Here is a 21,908-nt window from a genome sequence, read left to right on the forward strand (position 1 = left end):
CACCGCCCACTAACCAACCAACCACCCCCACCAAATAACCACCCCACCAACCAACCAACCACCCACCCACCCCACCAACCAACCACCCCCACCAACCACCCATCCCCACCAACAAAACCACAACCACCCATCCCCACAAACCAAACAACCAAATGATACCCTATTCCCGACATTGTGCACTACTTCTGACCAGCGCCCTGTATAGAGAATAGGGTACCATAAAGGACACAGTCTTTGCCTGTCCCTGACTGGAGGAAGACATCTGCCAAGCAGCAGATTATTGTAAGAAGAATGAGGCGAGGGAATGGGGAGGAGGGTGTCACTGTATGGGCTCTGGTGACTAATATAAGCTGGCCTTGGTTATACTGTAGTCTTCCCTGTGTATTGTCCATGTTAGTCTCATTCAATATCACACTGACATTGGTATTGTTAGTTGATTATACATTTATGTATGTGTATTTGTGTTTATTGGTTACCAACTGTGACTCAAAATATTAAAGCTATTTATAATGYGCTAATGTGTGTCATTTGGGTCCGTTAAATAAAAAACAGCCCAATGGAAAATGAACGGGAGTTGTGTTATGTTGTGTTTGGCCCCGTCAGGTGTGTGGCCCTGTGCAGTCTGGGTATCTGGCTGTGTGAGGAGTTGGTCCACGGCACTCAGCACCCTCAGATCAAAGAAGCCCTCAATGTCATCTGTGTCACTCTAAAGGTAACTAGCTATATATGATATAGTAATATGCCACTTCTGCTAAATGGAATATATTGTTAACAATGCCCATGCCTCACATGAGGAGCTGTCATTTTCAGCCATCTACTTCCTATGTTTGAGCTGCAAAATCCACTAGTCACTTAAAGCGTACTGGATTGATTGCGTTTATTTTACCCCTGTGACTCTTTCATCATCTTAATTGTGCCTGTCGTTTTTTCCTGTTAACGTTACAACCATTTTTGGTTGTCAAACACTCCGGTAATGGCTGAATTGGGCATCTATAACGGCGATAAAGCTTTGTCTGGGATATAACGCATCGCCTTGACACTTGCATCACAAGAAAGAGAAGAAAGAACTTTATTTTGATGGGTGTTCATTTTTTGGGTAATAGACAAACGTTATAATTTAATACAGTTGAAATGTTTACAAATTAGATACGCTGAAATGAAAGCAACTTCTGAAAATGAACACTCATTAATAGTGATATTATGTCTGATTATTATGTATAGATAAGTGCACATATCATTTCTTTATTTTAACATATTGTTTTTACAAAATACCTGATAATATTACAAAATGTATGTATGACTGCATTCTAAGACAAATTACATTTTAAAATAAATTGAATACCTGAATTCTCACCAAAATGTTTTCTGTGCTATAATTTAGTCAATATCAGATGGATTTAAAAAATGGTCAGCTTCATGAAATACTACCTGCAAAACACCAGTCTCAATGTCAACAGTGAAGAAGTGACTCCAGGATGCTGGCCTTCTAGGCAGAGTTCCTCTGTCCAGTGTCTGTGTTCTTTTGCCCATCTTAATCTTTTCTTTTTATTATCCAGTCTGAGATATGGCTTTTTCTTTGCAAAAAAAAGGCCAGCATCCCAGAGTCGCCTCTTCACTGTTGACGTTGAGACTGGTGTTTTGCGGGTACTATTTCATGAAGCTGCCAGTTGAGGACTTGTGAGGCGTCTGTTTCTCGAACTAGACACTCTAATGTACTTGTCCTCTTGCTCAGTTGTGCACCGGGGCCTCCCACTCCTCTTTCTATTCTGGTTAGAGACAGATTGCGCTGTTCTGTGAAGAGAGTAGTACACAGCTTTGTACGAGATCTTCAGTTTCTTGCCAATTTCTCGCATGGAATAGCCTTAATTTCTCAGAACAAGAATATACTGACAAGTTTCAGAAGAAAGTTCTTTGTTTCTAGCCATTTTGAGCCTGTAATCGAATCCACAAATGCTGATGCTCTAGATACTGAACTAGTCTAAAGGAGGCCAGTTTTATTGCTTCTTTAATCAGAACAACAGTTTTCAGCTGTGTTAACATAATTGCAAAAGGGTTTTCTAATGATCAATTAGTCTTTTAAAATGATTAACTTGGATTAGCTAACACAACGTGCCATTGGAACACAGGATTGATGGTTGTTGATAATGGGCCTCTGTACACCTATATAGATATTCCATTTAAAATCAGCCATTTCCAGCTACAATAGTAATTTACAACGTTAACAATGTCTACACTGTATTTCTGATCAATTTGATGTTATTTAAAAAATTAAAAAAAGTGACCCCAAACTTTTGAATGGTAGTGTATATGTGATCTCTATGGGAATTGAACACACAACCCTGGTGTTATTGATGCTGTTGGAGTCATCTGCCATGCACAGTGATTAGAATTTTGAAATGTGTTGCCTTGCCTTCATCCCTTGCCATGGGAATTGTACTGTAGCAGTCCCTGGTTAGCAGAAGCAGTATCTCCCTGTGGCCTGCCCTGGTCTGTGTGTTGTTGACTGGCACAGTTACAGCAGTGTCAGTCTGCCTGAAGTGGGAGAAAGATGTTCTGCTCTGAGTAGCCAGAAGAAGCTTACAGACAGTACCGGCTGGTTTGGTCTGGCCCACCTCACACAACTCCAACCCAGCTAAATCTGGCCTGACTCAACATTTTGGCTTCTGTGTGCTCTCCACTCTGCTCAGACAGAAGGCGAAGGCTAATCCCATGAAGAATACATACAACACCCACCTCAAGGAATTGTTATTTTTCAGTCTTCTGAAATAAAGGTGCTCGTCAACTGCCCCCCCTCCCCCCTCCCCACCGCCCCTTCTCTAACTCCTCTCCATATTGTTATCCAATCAAATGGGATGGCTGGTGATCCGGACCATTGTTTTGTGTGCGTCTTGGCCCTGGCCTGCTGCACTGGAAAGCACTCTGCACTCTTCCTGAGGCAGGGTCACAGTGAGAGGAGGAGGAGGAGGGAGGGAGGAGGAGGTGGAGGGTCGTCTCCCTGAGCCCCTTACACTTTTCTCAATTGCGTGCGTGTTTGTGTCTCATTGTTTTTCAGTTTCCAAATAAAACTGTCGCGCTGGTGGCCTCCGACATTCTGCACTTGCTCATAAACTATGTCGATGACCTTCAGAAATTCCCCCTCGACACTCCAAAGAAAATAGTTGAGGTAAATTGGCATGTCCATTTTAATAATGAAGTATGTCAACTATTCTTGGAGTTTTTGAAGAGTATCCTTTTTGAATGACAGTGACATGTTAACTCTTGTTTCAGATCCTCATAGCGACTATCACTCACCTGCTTCCCGCTACAGAATCCTCGCCTCATGAACTGGACAAGAGGGTATGTCACTTCTCATACACAACTCTCCTAGTCACATGGAGAGCTGGTAATAATACAAGATCACAACTGTTGCTTTTCTATTTACAGTATACCGGCCTGACATGTMTCTTGCAGAAGCTCAATGAAGAACATTTTCCTCATCATAATACAGTATTTTGTTCTCTGCTTTATTTATGAAATCAAACTGTGTTTTTGCTTTCCTGTCCCTAGTTGGTGGTGTCTCTGCTGTTGTGCCTGCTGGACTGGGTGATGGCTCTGCCTCCTAAAACTCTGCTGCAGCCTGTCCAAACCCTCAGCCCTGACAAGGAGAACCCAGACAAGTCTGTCCTCAGCTGTATCTACAAGGTATGCCCAGTAGAACCCTTGCCCATACTTTTGTAGTAGTAGTTGCTTTGTGAATAGTAGCTTTATGTAGTAGCTTTGTGAATTGATATACTTCAAGACAGTATTTGATGCCGACATATCCGTCTTTACTTTGCTTAGCATTGACCAAAGCATTCAGTGGAGTGTGGAACCTGACCCATGGAGTAGCACTTATTTTGTGTTGAGTGTTCTTTCATTTCCTAATGGAGTTCAGGACTGCTGCGTTACACCTTTAATACAGACTGGGGGGSCTCCTTCCTAATGCATGCTACAGCTGGCACTGAGCACACCRAGACTCACTCACTCACTCCCTCAGTTGTCAGCACTCAATCACAGCATCCTCTTTTCCCATTACCACCCTTTCTCTCTCTCTCTCCACGGAAACGCACTGTGACGGGATCAGCAGATAATTTAATTACTTATTTCCGATAAGGATTCCACCTCTCAAGTTTCTTTCTATTTTCTCTCTCTCCTTTCTCTCTCTGTCTCTCATTCTTTGGCGCTCTCTCTCTTCTCTCTCATTTTATTTTTCTCTATAGAAAATTACAGTCATGTGAAATAGTGCAGTAGTGTTCATTGATTGTTTTCTTGGGTCTTACTCTTCTTTCCCACTCTSCCTCTTCTCCTCCCAGGTGCTGCATGGCTGTGTGTATGGGGCCCAGAACTTCAACAGCCCTAGGTATTTTCCTATGAACCTGTCAGACCTGACCAGTCCAGACTACGACCCCTTCCTGCTACTGGAGAGTCTGAAGGAACCAGAGCCCCTCCACTCCCCTGACTCAGAACGCTCCTCCAAACTACAGCCTGTCACTGAGGGTAAGAACATAACGCCCTCTTCTTCTCCTCCTCGTCCTCGTCCTCTGTCTTAATCTCTACCTCTCCCCTACTCTGATTCCTTCTCCTATAGACTGGATGTGATGTGAATGCAGCTAGGCTCCTATGTGTCCTGTGTTAGATTCAGAGCAGCAGGGGACACCTGCAGCTTTTCCCAGCAGGGGATAATGACTAATCATTGGAGCACTTTGTGAGGCATGCTTCCTTCCTTAGCAACTAACTCCCCTTTTCCCTCCGGTCCTCGATCTATCAATTTATTTGTTAATTTCATTCCTTTCCTTTTCTTTTGGGGTATCGGAGGAAAGATGGAGGGAGGGAGAGATTTAACCTTTATTTACATAGGTTTGTCTCATTGAGATAAAAAATGCTTTTCCAAGAAAGATCTGTGCCTTAAAGGCCCCCCTAGATTTAATTGGAGAGAGAGAGCGAGAGAGAAACCTGTCCTCCTGTCCTGTCAATAGTCACATTCCTTTTCCCTGTAATGGCTCACTCAGGGTTTATCTAGCTCTGTAGGGCTGTAATTATGCTTATTGGAAAGAGATGGTTGGTAGAACACTGAGTGTCATGGCATCAGATTGTTCTCTGCGTGGTGCCACCCAGAAATGTAAAAAGATTCTCCATTGGAACCATTGAGGTATCTAGCGTTGTAACTGGTATCTAGCGTTATTGTAACTGGTGTCTGGCGTTGTTGTTACTGGTGTCGTTGTTTGGTTGGCGTTGTTGTAACTGGTGTTCTGGCGTTGTTTGTAACTGGTGTCTGGCGTTGTTGTAAACTGGTGTCTGGCGTTGTAACTGGTGTCTTGCGTTGTTGTTACTGGTGTTTTCTGGCGTTGTTGAACTGGTGTCTGGCGTTGTTGTAACTGGTGTCTGGCGTTGTTGTAACTGGTGTCTGGCGTTGTTGTAACTGGTGTTGCGTTGTTGTAACTGGTGTCTGCGTTGTTGTAACTGGTGTCTTTTGGCGTTGTTGTTACTGGCTGTCTGCGTGTGTTACTGGTTGTCTTGCGTTGTTGTAACTGGTGTCTGGCGTTGTTGTAACTGGTGTCTGGCGTTGTTGTTACTGGTATCTAGCATTTTACTTTTGATTGGCTAGATTCCTTCATCCCTTTACCCTCTGTTGGAGGGTAACACTAGAAATACCTGGTCCCACTGGATTGAGCTGATACCCACATGTTATCTACTGACTGGCTGGCTGGCTTTTTCTGTCTTTTCTCCTGTTTATTGGAACTGGTCTTGAGAAATGCTGCAATGTCAACATTAAACAGTGTCCATTATATCCCCTTGTTCTTGTTTTAGAGCTCTTAATATCTCCTTATTATTTACCTCTTCCTCTCCCCCTGTAGTGCGGAGCCGTATCCAGCARGGTCTGATCTCCATCGCYGCCAGGACAGTCATCACCCACCTGGTCAACCACCTTGGGCACTACCCCATGTCTGGAGGCCCTGCTACCCTGACCAGCCAGGTGTGTGAGAACATGGACAACCCCTACAGCGATAGCCCTGACCTGGCCCCAGAGCTCTTCGATGGGCCCAACCTACAGTTCTTTGTCCTGAACGGCACCACCCTCCTATCCTGTCTYCAGGTCCGTGCTGAGGACGGTGTGCCTGGTGGAGGAATGTCTGCAGGCCTCACCACCACCAGTGCCTGTGTGAGGGTTATCGTCCGAGACATCTCCGGAAAACACTCGTGGGATTCGGCTGTGCTGTACGGGCCACCTCACTGTGGTGTTCCCAATCAGCCCCTGCACCTCTACAGTAACACACCAACAGAGAGAAGGACTACAGAAGGGGAGAAGGAGAAGAACTGGGTTGGAGACCCTATAGAGAAGGAAGAAGAGGAGAGGCAAGAGGGGGCAGCACTGGAGGAAGAGGAGGAGGTGGTGGTGCTGGGAGAGGAGGAGCAGGGGGAGGCTGTGGAGGAGGAAGGAGAGGAAGAAGAGGAGGAAGTGGAAGGTGTGTTGGAGCTCATGGCCCCGCAAGCTAAGCGTGTGTGTCGCGAGGCGGTCCCGTCCTGGAACTCCCTGCGAGAAGAAGATGTTCTAGATGAGATGCTGCAGTACCTGGGTTACTCCAGCCCCGAGTGCCTTCAGCGTGCCGGAGGCCCCCTTAACATCCCCGCCCCACCCCCTGTCTGCGTGTCGGAGAAGCAGGAGAACGACGTGATCAACTCCATCCTGAAGCAGTGTGCAGAGGAGAMGGACTTTGCGGTGCACAGGGGGAATGGGCTGAACATGAGGGCCATGGAGCAAGGGGAGCCAGGGCCTCAGAGGCCCCAGTCAGCCTTCTACTACTGCAGGCTGCTACTCAACATCCTGGGCATGAACTCCTGGGAGAAGAGGTGAAAGAGAGACCAACCACACCACAAACTAGGGTCCTGTTCAGTGGGGCACACAACAGGAGAAAACCTTTTGAAACTGGGAGGTGCAGTGCCTTCAGAAAGTATTCATACCTCTTGACTTATTCCATATTTTGTTGCGTTACAGCATGACTTCAAAATGGATTAAATATATGTTATTCTCACCCATCTAAACACAATACCTCATAATGCCTTAGTGAAAACATGTTTTTAGAAATGTTTGCAAATTTATTGAAAATGAAATACAGAAATATCTCATTTACATACTGTAAGTATTCACACCACTGAGTCAATACAAGTCAGAATCAACTTTTGCAGCGATTACAGCTGTGAGTCTTTCTGGGTAAGTTTAAGAGCTGTCCACCCCTGGATTGTGCAACATTTGCCCATTTATTGTTTTCAAAATTCTTCAAGTTCTGTCAAGTTSGTTGTCGATCATTGCCATATATTTTCAAGATGATTTTTAATTAAATACTGTAACTAGGCCACTCAGGAACATTGAATCTAGGCTTGGTAAGCAACTCCAGTGTATATTTGGCCTTGCATTTTAGGTTATTGTTCTGCTGGAAGGTGATTCTGTCTCCCAGTGTCTGTTGGAAAGCAGACTAAACCAGGTTTTCTTCCTAGGATTTTGCCTGTGCTTAGCTCTATTCTGTTTATTTTTATCCTTAAAAAACTCCTTGGTCCTTGCCGATGACGAGCATACCCATAACATGATGCAGCCACCACAATGCTTGGAAATATGAAGAGTGGTACTCCGTGATGTGTTTTATTAGATTTGCCCAGAACATAAAGCTTTGTATTCAGGAKWTTTRTTMGCAGTTTTACTTTAGTGCCTTAATGCAAACAGGATGCATGTTTTGGAATATATATATTCTGTACAGGCTTCCTTCTTTTCACTCTGTCATTTAGGTTAGTATTGTGGAGTAACTACAATGTTGTTGATCCATCCTCAGTTTTCTCCTATCACAGCCATTAAACTCTGTAACTGTTTTAAAGTTACAATTGCCTCATGGTGAAATCCCTGAGCGGTTTCCTTCCTCTCCGGCAACTGAGWTAGGAAGSACGCCTGTATACAGTGCATTCGGAAAGTATTCAGACCCTTTCCCTTTTTCCACATTTTGATACGTTACAGCCTTATTCTAAAATMGATTAAATAAATAAAAATCTATCTACACACAATACCCCATAATGACTATGCGAAAACAGGTTTTAGAAATCTTTGCAAAAATATTTTACATAAAAACAGAAATACATTATTTACAAAAGTATTCAGACCCTCTGCTATGCGACTCGAAATTAAGCTCAGGTGCATCCTGTTTCTATTGATCATCCTTGATGTTTCTACAACTTGATTGGAGTCCACCTGTGGTATATTAAATTGATTGATCTAGAGGCAAAAGAAACGCACACCTATTTAGGCGAGGTGCTGGCTAGTGGAGTGGAACACTTCAAAAATTAACGAGAGCCGCACACTCTAGGAGCTCCGATGCAATAAATTAATAACCTAATAACCAACGTTTCGACAGACAAGCTGTCTTAATCAGGGTATAATGACAAACACTGCGGGGTGACTAGTTTATATRGTGTCAAAGGACACACACAGGTGTCTGTAATCATGGCCGGGTGTGGCCTGATATCATTGGTTAATTCTCAGATATAAAAAAAAAATGTATTAAATTGATTGGACATGATTTGGAAATGGAAGAAGTTTGGAACCACCAAGACTCTTCCTAGAGCTGGCCGCCCGGCCAAACTGAGCAATCGGGGGAGATTGCTCAGGGAGGTGACCAAGATCCACGTCTAGGGCGTCACGTCTGGAGGAAACCTGGCACCATCCCTACGGTGAAGCATGGTGTTGGCAGCATCATGCTGTTGGGATGTTTTTTCAGCGGCAGGGACTGGGAGACTAGTCAGGATCGAGGGAAGATGAACAGAGCAAAGTACAGAGAGATCCTTGATGAAAACCTGCTCCAGAGTGCTTTGGACCTCAGACTGGGGCGAAGGTTCACCTTCCAACAGGACAACGACCCTAAGCACATAYCCAAAACAATGCAGGAGTGGCTTGAATACTTATGTAAATATAAATATTTTTTTATAATGCTTTGTCATTACGTGGTATTGTGTGTAGATTGATGAGGGGGYAAAAAGCATTTTTATCAATTTTAGAATAASGCTGTAACTGTGGAAAAAAGCAAGGGGTCTGAATACTTTCCGAATGCACTGTATCTTTGTAGTCACTYGGTGTATTGATACACCATCCAAAATGTCATTAATAACTTCACTCTGCTCAAAGTGATATTCAATGTCTGCTTTTTAAGAATGTTATCCATCTACCAATATGTACCCCTTTTTGCGAGGCATTGGAAAACCTGGTCTTTGTGGTTGAATCTGTGTTTGAAATTCACTGCTCGACTGAGGGACCTTACAGATAATTGTATGTGTGGGGTACAGAGATGAGGTAGGGATTTTAAAAAAAATCATGTTTAACACTATTATTGCACACAGTGAGCAAAAACATAATTCTACTTTGACATTYTGGGGTATTGTGTGTAGGCCAGTGACACAAAATCTCAATTGAATCAATTTTAGATTCAGGCTYTAAAACAACAAAATGTGGAAAAAGTAGAGGGGGTTGAATATTTTCTGAAGGCACTGTATTACCCAAACTAGTTCAATTTGAAAAGCCCTTTTTCAGTTTGGAAATGCTTTATTACGGTGTGCCCTACTGAACATGACCAACATCATAGTCTACAAAAAAAAAAGCAACAATTCAAAGTTGTTATGGCAAAATAACTTTATTCTGCAGGTAGCCTATTGTTTACAGAACTGGCACATTTGGAGAGATCCAGTAGACTCTTGTAGAAAATGGGTATGTGATGATGGAACTTCAACTTGTTCTAGGTGCTGTGCTATATTCAGATGGGTGTGAAAAAATGCACCATGTGTCACTGCTACTGCCAGCCTTGTTTGTCTCTCAGCCCYTCACTGAGATTTAGTATAGTCAGATTAGAGTAGCTTGTCTGTCCGCATCTCTTTCTCTCTATTTCTTTCTCTCTCGCTCACTTATTCACATGGTCATCTCATCCACCTCATTATCACCACACTTCACATATATTACTTTACATAGATCCATTTCCTTAAGCAGCTATTTCTGGTGGCTTTTTTCATTGATGTCTTTGAAGTATTATCTATTGTATTACTAGAGATGGAGGCTGGATCTTTAATGATGAGAACTAATTGGGCTAAATGGAAATGGCGCGTCACATTGAGCACTAATGGCTGTGTTTATCAGCGAACACATACATCTATCCAGGAGCAATGATGGACATAAAAATAGCCCCTTCTGTTAATTTATCCCATTCGTTACTCTTTCACAAAATATATCTTTAACAGATTTATGTATATGAGAGGTCATCTTATCAGTAGAATGGAGGGAGAGGGACTAGAACATTAATTTARACTGAACAAAAATATAAACATAACATGTAAAGTGTTGGTCCCATGTTTCATGAGCTGAAATAAAAGATCCAGGAAATGTTCCATAAGCACAAACGGCTTCACTCTCACATTTTGTGCACAAATTTGWTTACATCCCTGTTAGTGAGCATTTCTCCTTTGCCAAGATAATCCATCCACCTGACAACATAATCATTATACAGATGCACCTTGTGCTGGGAACAATAAGGCCACTCTAAAATGTGCAGTTTTGTCACACAACACAATGACACAGATGTCTCAAGTTTTGAGGAAGCATGRAATTGGCATGAATTMAATGTTAATTTCTCTACCATAAGCCGCCTCCAACGTCGCTTTAGAGAATTTGGTAGTATGTCCAACCGGCCTCAACCTCAGACCTCGTGTATGGCGTCATGTGGGCGAGCGGTTTGCTGATGTCAACAGAGTGTCCCATGGTGGTAGTGGGGTTATGGTATGGGCAGGCATAAGCTACGGACATCGAACACAATTGCATTTTATCAATGGCAATTTGATTGCACAGAGATACCGTGACGAGATCCTGAGGCCCATTGTGATGCCAATCATCTACCGCCATCACCTCATGTTTCAGCGTGATCATGCACGGCCCCATGTCACAAGGATCTGTACACAATTCCTGGAAGCTGAAAATGTTCTTCCATGGCCTGCATACTCTCCAAACATGTCACCAGTTGAGCATGTTTGGGATGTTCTGGATCGACGTGTACGACAGAGCGTGTTCCAGTTCCCACCAATATCCAGCAACTTCGCACCGCCATTTGAAGAGGAGTGGGACAATATTCTACAGGCCACAGTCAACAGACTGATCAGCCCTATGCGAATGAGAAGTGTCGCGCTGCATGAGGCAGTTGGTGGTCACACCAGATACAGACTTTTTTTAAGGTATCTGTGACCAACATATGCATATCTGTATTCCCAGTCATGTGAAATCCATAGATTAGGGTCTAATACATTTATTTCAGTTGACTGATTTTCTTATTTGAACTGTAACTCAGTAAAATCTTTGAAATTGTTGCATGTTGCATTTTATATTTGTGTTCAGTATATTAGCCTACTCACATCATGCAAAGAGAGAATACAAAGACACACAAACACAGAGACTTTTCAGAGCCCTGCAACTGTAGCGAACGCAGAATTACGGAATCCTGGAGGGACTGAAAATGTAAAATATACCAAACATTTTACATTTTCAGTCCCTCCAGGATTCCGTAATTCTGCGATCGCAGGGCATGCAAATTTGACCAGTCACCGCAATATTTCCACAAAAAACTGTCAAATCATCGCGATTTTGTTGCATAGAACTGACCCATCACCACAGCACAAAGCGAGGGCTTGCCATTTCAACCAATCACTGCACATTATATTATGGTTCATTCAAGCCTCAGGTCAACAAATGTCTTCCCTCTTCAGCGCCTTTTTTGCGACAGATTTTACAAAATCATCTCATATTGCCTTGCAAAATGTCCGAATTGCCACAGCAAAATCAAGCATTTTTGTGGCCAAATGTTATAAAAATGTATTCCTGCGAAACCCTGGATGGACTATATTTGACATTTTAAGCAATTTAGCAGATGGTCTTATACAGAGAGACTAACCATTTGTGCTTTCATCTTAAGATAGCTCGGTGACACAACCACATCACAGTCGTAGTAAGTACATTTTTCCTCAATTACTGAGGGAGCAGAAAGGAGTCAGGAGGAGATAGCCTTTAATGAGCCATTGTCCTGCTCGCGCTTTCTTTTTCTCTTTATTTCTCTCTCACTCTCTCTCCTGGCATTCATACCCCGGTGCGTGGGCGAGCGAGTGTGCTGTTCCTGATTGCCGCCTTTGAAATGGCTCACTTTCAATGGAAATAATTAAGACTGTTACATTATAACAAGCTAATAAATAGGCCCATACTCAAATGGTGAGAGGGAGGAGGAAAAACACCACGAAACAAAGTCATTTTTTAAAAAGTAGTCGTGGCTTTTACATGAGCCGTCATTGTTCCCCCCCTCTGTTCGAACTTGACCAGGCATAAGCAGCTAATGTTCAAACTCCAGATTGGGGGAAATAAGGCAAGGTTTTAAAGCTCCAGATCTCACGTGTTGTTACACCGGGGTGGTAACTAAGATCTAAACGTATTGATTTCTCAGGATCTCGAGCTGTCCATCGCTTGCTATAAAGTTGCAGTGTATTCGTGTTTTTAGCTGTGATAAGTACTGTGATAAGGATTTTGTATTTATTTCCCAGAATTCCTGTCACCACTTGTTTGGCTGTGGTTTGACTCGATTGGTCTGATGTTCCAGGAAATGCTGTGACAAAAACAAAGAGGAGGCCAATTAGACATGTGGGCCTGCTAATGATGGAGAGGTAGTCTGCGGCAGGCGGAGGGAGAAGTCTGAAGGCTACTTAGTGAATATCTGTGCAGTATAGACCTAATCACCTGATCACTGTCTGCCTGTAGGGAGTGAGGACAGGCCTGGCTAATGTTGTTGTGAATAGAATAAAAGTTATACTTTATTGTCCATTCTCAGTGTCTTGTTGCTGTCAAGCTTCCGAATACTTTAGAATATTTTCCAAGACATCACTGTGTTGTAAATAGATTCTACATAGAATCTGTAGGCTATGTCACAATTCTTTATGCCAATGGCTTATACACTTGTTGTTCTCTGTTATAGGAGCAACTTCCATCTCCTGAAGAAGAACGAGAAGCTGCTTAGAGAGCTTAAGAACCTCGACTCCAGACAGTGGTATGTTTGTAGTTCTTCTTCCTCAGACTGTTTTACTTTTAGGGAACAACAAAAATGTTTCCTTATGTTTCTTATATATTTTTTCTTATTCCTTATCTTTCCTTTCATTTGACATCTTTTCCTGTAGTCGAGAGACGCACAAAATAGCCGTGTTTTACGTGGCGGAGGGGCAGGAGGACAAGCACTCTATCCTGTGTAATACCAGGGGGAGTCAGGCCTACGAGGACTTTGTCTCTGGGCTGGGCTGGGAGGTAAGACAGACCCCTCTCTCTCCATTACAACCTTTCAGCATCTCTGTACGCTGAGTGCACAAAACATTAGGAACACCTTCCTAATATTGAGTTGCAACCCCTTCAATTCGTCGGGTCATGGACTCTACAAGGTGTCGATAGCATTTCACAGGGACACTGGCCCATGTTGACTCCAATGTTTCCCACAGTTGTGTCAAGTTAGCTGGATGTCCTTTGGGTGGTGGACCATTCTTGATACAGGAAACTGTTGAGTGTGAAAAACCCAGCAGTGTTGCAGTTCTTGACATTTACAGTGTTTTTTCCTGTAAAAGTTGCATCATACTGGAGCCCACCTTGCGGGCTACCTCAGAATTCTATGGCACGTTATTTAATTGTCAGCCATTAATGCTAGTCCTCTGGTGGTCAAACTAGCACTAACATCTTTGAGAAGCATTTGACAGTCTGCAATATTGGCTGTACTAGAGAATTTAAAACCTTTTTTTGTAAGAACATAGTATATGGGATTGATTTTAAGAAATGTTGCTTAATTAATTTGATTAATAATATGTTTCTATTCCAAGAACAAAGAAACCCTCAGTGTTTCCGTTAGGAAAATATGGCGCTGTACAACGTGACCAGTCGGGAGTAGGCTACAGTACTAAGAGCATAACATTTCCACACCCTAATTGTAGCATAACCAATACCCAAACGGAGATTCAGTGAAAATAGAAATCTCATTGATTTATCAAGACCAGTCCCCATGCTTGTCTCAGAGCAGCACTGTCTTTTCCCCCTTCCACTTGCCTCTTCCATTAATTTTGAAAGAGTATTTTCCAGTAAGCATAATCAGTGCTCCCCTTGCCCTGTTCTGGAGCAATGAAGCAGTGACGCAGGGTACCGTACTAAACCACAAATTACTTCTAAGTCCCGCAGCATAATCTCAAAACRTTTAGTTGAGCAACCACTGTACTACCGTACCCTGTTCAAAGGCACTTAAATGATGTAATCTTGACCATTCACCCTCTGAATGGCACATGTACACAATCCATTTCTCAATTGTCTCAAGGCTTAAAATCGTTCTTTCACCTGTCTCCTCCCCTTCATCTACACTGATTTGAAGTGGATTTAACAGGTGACATCAATAAGGGATCATAGCTTTCACCTGGATTCACCTGGTCAGTCAATGTCATGGAAAGAGTAGGTTTTCTTAACGTGGTTACCTGTTTTTATTTTWTTTWATTCATTAGCGGGTTATTGTSGAGTTATATTACTATTGATTTATATTTTTCTGTGCCTGATTTAGAACACTGAAAACACTTTGATGGCCCACTTCTTGCTTTAGTGTATCTTATGGAAGTTTGATGATCTCTTTTCCTGTATACCAGGTGAACTTAACCAGTCACTGTGGCTTTATGGGAGGTCTTCAGAGGAACAAGAGCACTGGTCTGACCACGCCTTACTTCGCCACCTCCACCGCTGAGGTCATGTTCCACGTCTCCACACGGATGCCCCCCGACTCAGACGACTCACTCACCAAAAAGGTCTTATGGTGTTCTATGAACGGCAGTTGGTGTCTGTGTGAAAAAGATCATGTCTGACTGCAACCCTGTTATGAACTTTTATTGAGATGCACACACTAGGGCTGCGGTCCAAACACTTAAGACTCACCCTCATCCACTTACCCTCGCCTTATGCCATTGCGGGAATCCCTTCATGATCTTGGAGGCTGGTCCAAATGATTAGCCAAGCAAGGGAAGTTTGCAACGTAAGCCCCTCAGCCCTCGTTTTTAGTCGGCTTTGCGAGTGTATAATTATGTTCACTCCGGGGCCTGAAACTCCCCAAAATTCAATTRYCGACYATTGTACATCCGCTAAGAAAAGTCTGCGAAAACTTAAAAACAACATCAATGGAGAAGTCAACATACAAGTGTAAGTAACAACAAATGCAAATAAGTTAGAAATTGTACTACTAATGCACATGACGGCACAAACACGTCTCGTAAAAAGTAAATATGTTTTTGTTTGGTTATCTTTTGGAAATTGTAGACAAACATTTTTCTCCTCCAGAAGTTCCAGCTAGGCAGGCTAACATTAGTTAGCAAATTAATTTGCTAGCTATCGTACATTAGGCGTATATTAAGGATGATATATTTAATATAAGTAGACATAATTCTKATAATTMACTGTAGCGCATATAAAGCACCCATAAGCTACCTCAGGCTGAAAACACAATCATCGCGGGATGAACAAGTGGTGAATTTCCGGCCAAGGGCYGTCCATTTAAAAATCATTCCTTCCTCCCTCGCCCTGCAAGTGTATACTTGAGGGCCGAGGGGATAGGGTGTGTCTTTTAAGTGTTTGGACCGCAGCCATGTCTGTCTGTGTCCCTCTCACTCCCTTTCATCCAGTCAGCAGGGGGTGGGTTATTCTGTGTTGCTTTTTTTTTAGATTGCTCTTCACTGCTCCCTGCAAGAGACCAGATAGTTCTCTCTCTCTCTCTCTCCTTCTCTCTCCTCTCTCTCCTCTCTCTCTCTCTCTCTCTCTCTTCTCTCTCTCTCTCTCTCTCTTCTCGTCTCTCTCTCTCCTCATCTCTTCCTCACACAACACTCTCACACACCCTCTCTCTCTCTCACCATACACCCACTCTCAACACCTCTCTTCTCTCTCCACACACCACTCTGTAGTGATTCTCTGATCCCCAAAACTTCATCAATGCGGAAAAAAAACATCACTGACCTTTGTCAGCCTCCATACTTAAAACATTACTAGTCGAGCTACTCCTTAGATGGTCAATTTTCCTACCCTCAGAGAGCTATTTTGCTGTGCGCACTTGAGTCGCACGCCAAAGAGAAATCATTGACAGTCTTTGCTAATGTAGAGAAGAGGCAGCTTCAATTACCCTCCAGCTACGGGCACATGGGTTTGCTACAGAAGACGAGAGGAACTTCCATCTCCCTCCAGCTACAGGGGCAATGGGTTGCTACAGAAGACGAGAGGAACTTCCATCTCCCTCCAGCTACAGTGGCAATGAGGGAGAAAATATATTCTCACCTTAAATGGTTCCCTTTATTCCTCTCTCATGAAGCCCTTTCTCCTTCTATCTCTTCTTTATCTCTCTCACCTCATTCTGCCTCTGTACTTTTTCCCTTTTGAACATGCTAGCATCTCTCTCTTTTCCTTTGGAACATGCTAGCATCTCTCTCTCTCTCTCTTTCACCCTACCTCTCTCTGTCACTCTTAACCTAAAATAGACATCACCTCTCCCTTGTTTTTCTCCTCTTCTACAAATATCCGTCTGTCTTGGTATTATTTTTCAGCAGGCAGAAATGTAATTAGAGAACAGAGGGCATTAGCTGTAATGAGTTTGGCTGTGAGGCCGGGGTGGCCGATGATACAGAGGGCCTGTAGCTATAGATCGCCGCGGCGATGCAGAATGAACAATGAAGTATCATTAGAGCTGTCCCCTCACTTCCCCTGGCATACGTCTTCAACAGGGGCGATACACACACACACACACACACACACACACACACACACACACACACAGCCCTGACCGGATGCCAAGGTGCTGCTAATACTAATAACATACTCATTAATGAACGCATACAGACAGGAGGGGAATATTGAAGTGGCTGGTTGTGCATGTGTGATGGCCAATAATACACACACACAGTTTCTTAGTAGGCCAATGGCCGCAGTAGTCATTTCGTTGTAACGGTAGTGTAGTAGAGGAGGGTATTGTGATATGTAGTTGTCTCACCCAGGATCTCTATGGACCCACCTAGCTATCTTAAGATGAATGCATTAACTGTAAGTCGCTCTGGATAAGAGCACCTGCTAAATGATAAAAATGTAAATGTACCAGAGAAACATTGTGGTGTCTAATGACCAGTAATAATCAGACAGATCATTAGCTGTGAGTTTTAATTTTCTTCCCCTTGTTCTGCAGTGGCTTGGGTGAGAAGGCTAGAGAGAGGAGGAGGGGTGTCTTTTATCGCAGTCTGATTTGATGAGTTTAATAACAAGAGCTGAAACGCCACTGATAGCTTGCTTGTGGTTACTCACTCACACTGCTGATAATGTGAACTAACAGGCATCCAATCCATCAGATAACCTCTAAGATATGACATTTTATTTGTCACATACACATGGTTAGCAGATGTTAATGCGAGTATAGCGAAATGCTTGTGCTTCTGTTCCCGACAGTGCAGTAATATCTAACAAGTAATCTAACGGTTCCCCAACAACTACATAATACACACATCTAAAGGGTGAATAAGAATATGTACATATAAATATATGGATGAGTGATGGCCGAGCGGCATAGGCAAGGTGTAATAGATGGTATAAAATACAGTATATACGTATGATATGAGTAATGTAAGGTATGTAAACATTATTAAAGTGGCATTATTTAAAGTGGCATTATTTAAATGCCTCATGATCCATTTGTTAAAGTGGCCAGTGATTGGGTCTCCATGTAGGCAGCAGCCTCTGGGTTAGTGATTGCTGGTTAGCAGTCTGGTGGCCTTGAGATAGAAGCTGGTCTTCAGTCTCTCGGTCCCAGCTTTGATGCACCTGTACTGACCTCGCCTTCMGYATGGTAGCGGTGTGAACAGGCAGTGGCTGGGGTGGTTGTTGTCTTTGATTGATTGAAAGCAAAAAAGATCAATCAKATGTACAGTGGGGAGAWCAAGTATTTGATACACTGCCAATTTTGCAGGTTTTCCTACTTACAAAGCATGTAGAGGTCTGTAATTTTTATCATAMGTACACTTCAACTGTGAGAGACYGAATCTAAAACAAAAATCCAGAAAATCACATTGTATGATTTTTAAGTAATTAATTTGCATTTTATTGCATGACATAAATATTTGATACATCAGAAAAGCAGAACTTAATATTTGGTACAGAAACCTTTGTTTGCAATTACAGAGATCATACGTTTCCTGTGTTCTTGATCCAGGTTTGGCACACACTGCAGCAAGGATTTTGGCCACTCCTCCATACAAGACCTTCTCAGCCTCCAGGTTTCGGGTGCTGTCGCTGGGCAATACGGACTTTCAGCTCCCTCCAAGATTTTCTATTGTTTTCAGGTCTGGAGACTGGCTAGCCCACTCCAGGACCTTGAGATGCTTCTTACGGAGCCACTCCTTAGTTGCCCTGGCTGTGTGTGTTTTGGGTCGTTGTCATGCTGGAAGATCCAGCCACAACCCATCTTCAATTCTCTTACTGAGGAAGGAGGTTGTTGGCCCAAGAATCTCGCGATACATGGCCCATCCATTCCTCCCCTCAATACGGTGCAGTCGTCCTGTCCCCTTTGCAGAAAGCATCCACAAAGAATGATGTTTCCACCTCCATGCTTCATGGTTGGGATGGTGTTCTTGGGGTTGTACTATCCTTCTTCTTCCTCCAAAACACGGCGAGTGGAGTTTAGACCAAAAAGCTCTATTTTTGTCTCATCAGACCACATGACCTTCTCCCATTCCTCCTCTGGATCATCCAGATGGTCATTGGCAAACTTCAGACGGGCCTGGACATGCGCTGGCTTGAGCAGGGGGACCTTGCGTGCGCTGCAGGATTTTAATCCATGATGGCGTAGTGTGTTACTAATGGTTTTCTTTGAGACTGTGGTCCCAGCTCTCTTCAGGTCATTGACCAGGTGCTGTCGTGTAGTTCTGGGCTGATCCCTCACCTTCCTCATGATCATTGATGCCCCACGAGGTGAGATCTTGCATGGAGCCCCAGACCGAGGGTGATTGACCGTCATCTTGAGCTTCTTCATTTTCTAATAATTGCGCCAACAGTTGTTGCCTTCTCACCAAGCTGCTTGCCTATGTCCTGTGGCCCATCCCAGCCTTGTGCAGGTCTACAATATTATCTGATGTCCTTACACAGCTCTCTGGTCTTGGCCATTGTGGAGAGGTTGGAGTTTGTTTGATTGAGTGTGTGGACAGTTGTCTTTTATACAGGTAACGATTCAAACAGGTGCAGTTAATACAGGTAATGAGTGGAGAACAGGAGGGCTCTTAAGAAAAACAACAGGTCTGTGAGAGCTGGAACTCTACTGGTTGGTAGGTGATCAAATACTTATGTCATGCAATAAAATGCAAATTAATTACTTAAAAATCATACAATGTGATTTTCTGGATTTTTGTTTTAGATGCCGTCTCTCACAGTTGAAGTGTACCTATGATAAAAGATTACAGACCTCTACTGCTTTGTAAGTAGGAAACACTGCCGATTTTGCAGGTATCAATACTGCAAATAGCCTTCAGCTGATGTTACAAAGTGCTGTACAGAAATCCAGCCTAAAACCCAAACGCAAGCAATGCAGGTGTAGAAGCACCTTTCCGTGGACATCGGGTGCTATAGGTGTCATGGAGGCAGGTAATTTGCCCCGGTGATGCGTTGTGCAGACTGCGCCACCTCTGGAGAGCCTTGCGGTTGAGGTGGTGAAGTTGCCGTACCAGGCTGTGATACAGCCCGACAGGATGCTCTCAATTGGGCATCTGTAAAGTTAGTCAGGGTTTGGGGTGAAAGTCACATTTCTTCTGCTTCCTGAGGTTGAAGAGGCACTGTTGCGGCTTCTTCACCACACTGTTTGTGTGGGTGGACCATATCAGTTTGTCCTTGATATGTACCAAACTTTTCACTTTCTCCACTGCTGTCCCTTAAATGTGGATAGGAGGGTGCTCCCTCTGCTGTTTCCTGAAGTCCACGATCATCTCCTTTGTTTTGTTGACTTTTTGAGAAAGAGTTTGTTTCCTGACACCACACTCCAAGTGCCCTCACCTCCTCCCTGTAGGCTGTCTCGTCGTTGTTGGTAATCAAGCCACTACTGTGTGTCGTCTGCAAACTTGATGATTGAGCCTGTTAGGCGGCCATGGCGACGCAGTCGTGGTGAACAAGGATAACAGAAGGCTGCTGAGCACGCACTTGTGGGGCTCCAGTGTTGAGGTCAGTGAGGTGGAAATGTTGTTTCCTACCTTCACCACCTGAGTGCGGCCTCAAAAACGTCCAGGACCCAGTTGCACAGGGCGGGGTTGAGGCCCAGGGCCTCCAGCTTGATGATTAGCTTGGAGGGTACTATGGTGTTGAATGCTGAGCTGTAGTCAATGAACAGCATTCTTACATAGGTATTCATCTTGTCCAGATGGGATAGGGCAGTGTGCAGTGTGATGGCGATTGCATCGTCTGTGGACCGGTTAGGCAGTATGCAAACTGAAGTGGGTCTAGGGTGGCCGGTGAGGTGATATGATCCTTGACTATGACAGAAGTGAGTGCTACGGGCGGTAGTCATTTAGTTCCGTTATCTATGCCTTCTTGGGTACAMMAACAATGGTGGCCATCTTGAAGCATGTGGGGACAGCAGACTGGGTTGGGGAACGATTGAATATGTCTGTAAACACACCAGCCAGCTGGTCTGCGCATGCTCTGAGGACGCAGCTAGGGATGCCGTCTGGGTCCACAGCCTTGCGAGGGTTAACACGTTTAAATGTTTTACTCACGTCGGCCACGGAGAAGGGGGCACAGTTCTTGTTAYCGGGCCGCGACGGTCGCACTGTATTATCCTCAAAGCGGGCAAAGCTGGTGTTTTTAGTTTTTCTGGAAGCGTGACGTCGGTGTCCGTGACATGGCTGGTTTTCTTTTTGTAGCGTGATTTCCTGTAGACCCTGCCATATACGTCTCGTGTCTGAGCCGTTGAATTGTGACTCCACTTTGTCCTTGTACCGGCATTTCACTTGTTTGATTGCCTTGCCGCGGGAATAACTACACTGTTTATATTCAGCCATATTCCCAGACCTCTTTRCATGGTTAAATGCGGTGGTTTACGCTTTCAGTTTTGCGCGAATGCCGCCATCCATCCACGGTTTCTGGTTAGGGTAGGTTTTAATAGTCACAGTGGGTACAACATCTCCAATGCACTTCCTTATAAATTCACTCACCGAATCAGCGTATAGGTCGATGTTATTCCCTGAGGCTGACTGGAACATATCCCAGTCCTTGTGATCAAAACAATCTTGAAGCGTGGATTCCGATTGGTCAGACCAGTCACTGGTACATCCTGTTTGAGTCTCTGCCTATAAGATGGTAGGAGCAAGATAGTGTCGTGGTCGGATTTGCCGAAGGGAGGGCTGGGGAGGGCTTTGTATGCATCGAGGAAGTTAGAGTAGCAGTGGTCGAGTGTATTACCCCCGCGCGTAGTGCAATCAAAATGCTGATAGAATTTAGGTAGCCTTGTTCTCAAATTTGCTTTGTTAAAATCCCCAGCTACAATAAATGCAGCCTCAGGATATATGGTTTCCAGTTTACATAGAGTCCAGTGAAGTTCCTTTAGGGCCCGCTTGGTGTCTGCTTGAGGAGGAATGTACACAGCTTTGACGATAACTGACGAGAATTCTCTTGGAAGGTAATATGGCCAGCATTTGATTGTGAGGAATTCTAGGTCGGGTGAGCAGAAGGATTTGAGTTACTGRATGTTGTTATGATTACACCATGAGTCGTTAATCATGAAGCATACACCCCCGCCCTTCCTCTTCCCAGAGAGATGTTTATCTCC

General features: G+C 43.8%; 1 protein-coding gene across 1 annotated transcript in view; it reads left to right on the top strand.

Annotated features, from left to right (window-relative positions):
• The window catches only part of ralgapa1 (Ral GTPase activating protein catalytic subunit alpha 1), a 145,974-nt gene that overhangs the window by 69,264 nt on the left and 54,802 nt on the right, over nucleotides 1-21,908 (top strand). Inside the window, exons 30-38 of the mRNA XM_070443288.1 lie at nucleotides 604-712; nucleotides 3,053-3,163; nucleotides 3,268-3,336; nucleotides 3,547-3,681; nucleotides 4,332-4,515; nucleotides 5,874-6,867; nucleotides 13,044-13,115; nucleotides 13,243-13,366; nucleotides 14,731-14,886. Coding sequence (XP_070299389.1) covers nucleotides 604-712; nucleotides 3,053-3,163; nucleotides 3,268-3,336; nucleotides 3,547-3,681; nucleotides 4,332-4,515; nucleotides 5,874-6,867; nucleotides 13,044-13,115; nucleotides 13,243-13,366; nucleotides 14,731-14,886 — 1,954 coding nt within the window. The remainder of the gene's footprint in view (nucleotides 1-603; nucleotides 713-3,052; nucleotides 3,164-3,267; nucleotides 3,337-3,546; nucleotides 3,682-4,331; nucleotides 4,516-5,873; nucleotides 6,868-13,043; nucleotides 13,116-13,242; nucleotides 13,367-14,730; nucleotides 14,887-21,908) is intronic.

Source organism: Salvelinus sp. IW2-2015, linkage group LG4q.2 (genome assembly GCF_002910315.2).
Source record: "Salvelinus sp. IW2-2015 linkage group LG4q.2, ASM291031v2, whole genome shotgun sequence".
In the NCBI taxonomy this organism is placed as follows: domain Eukaryota; kingdom Metazoa; phylum Chordata; class Actinopteri; order Salmoniformes; family Salmonidae; genus Salvelinus; species Salvelinus sp. IW2-2015.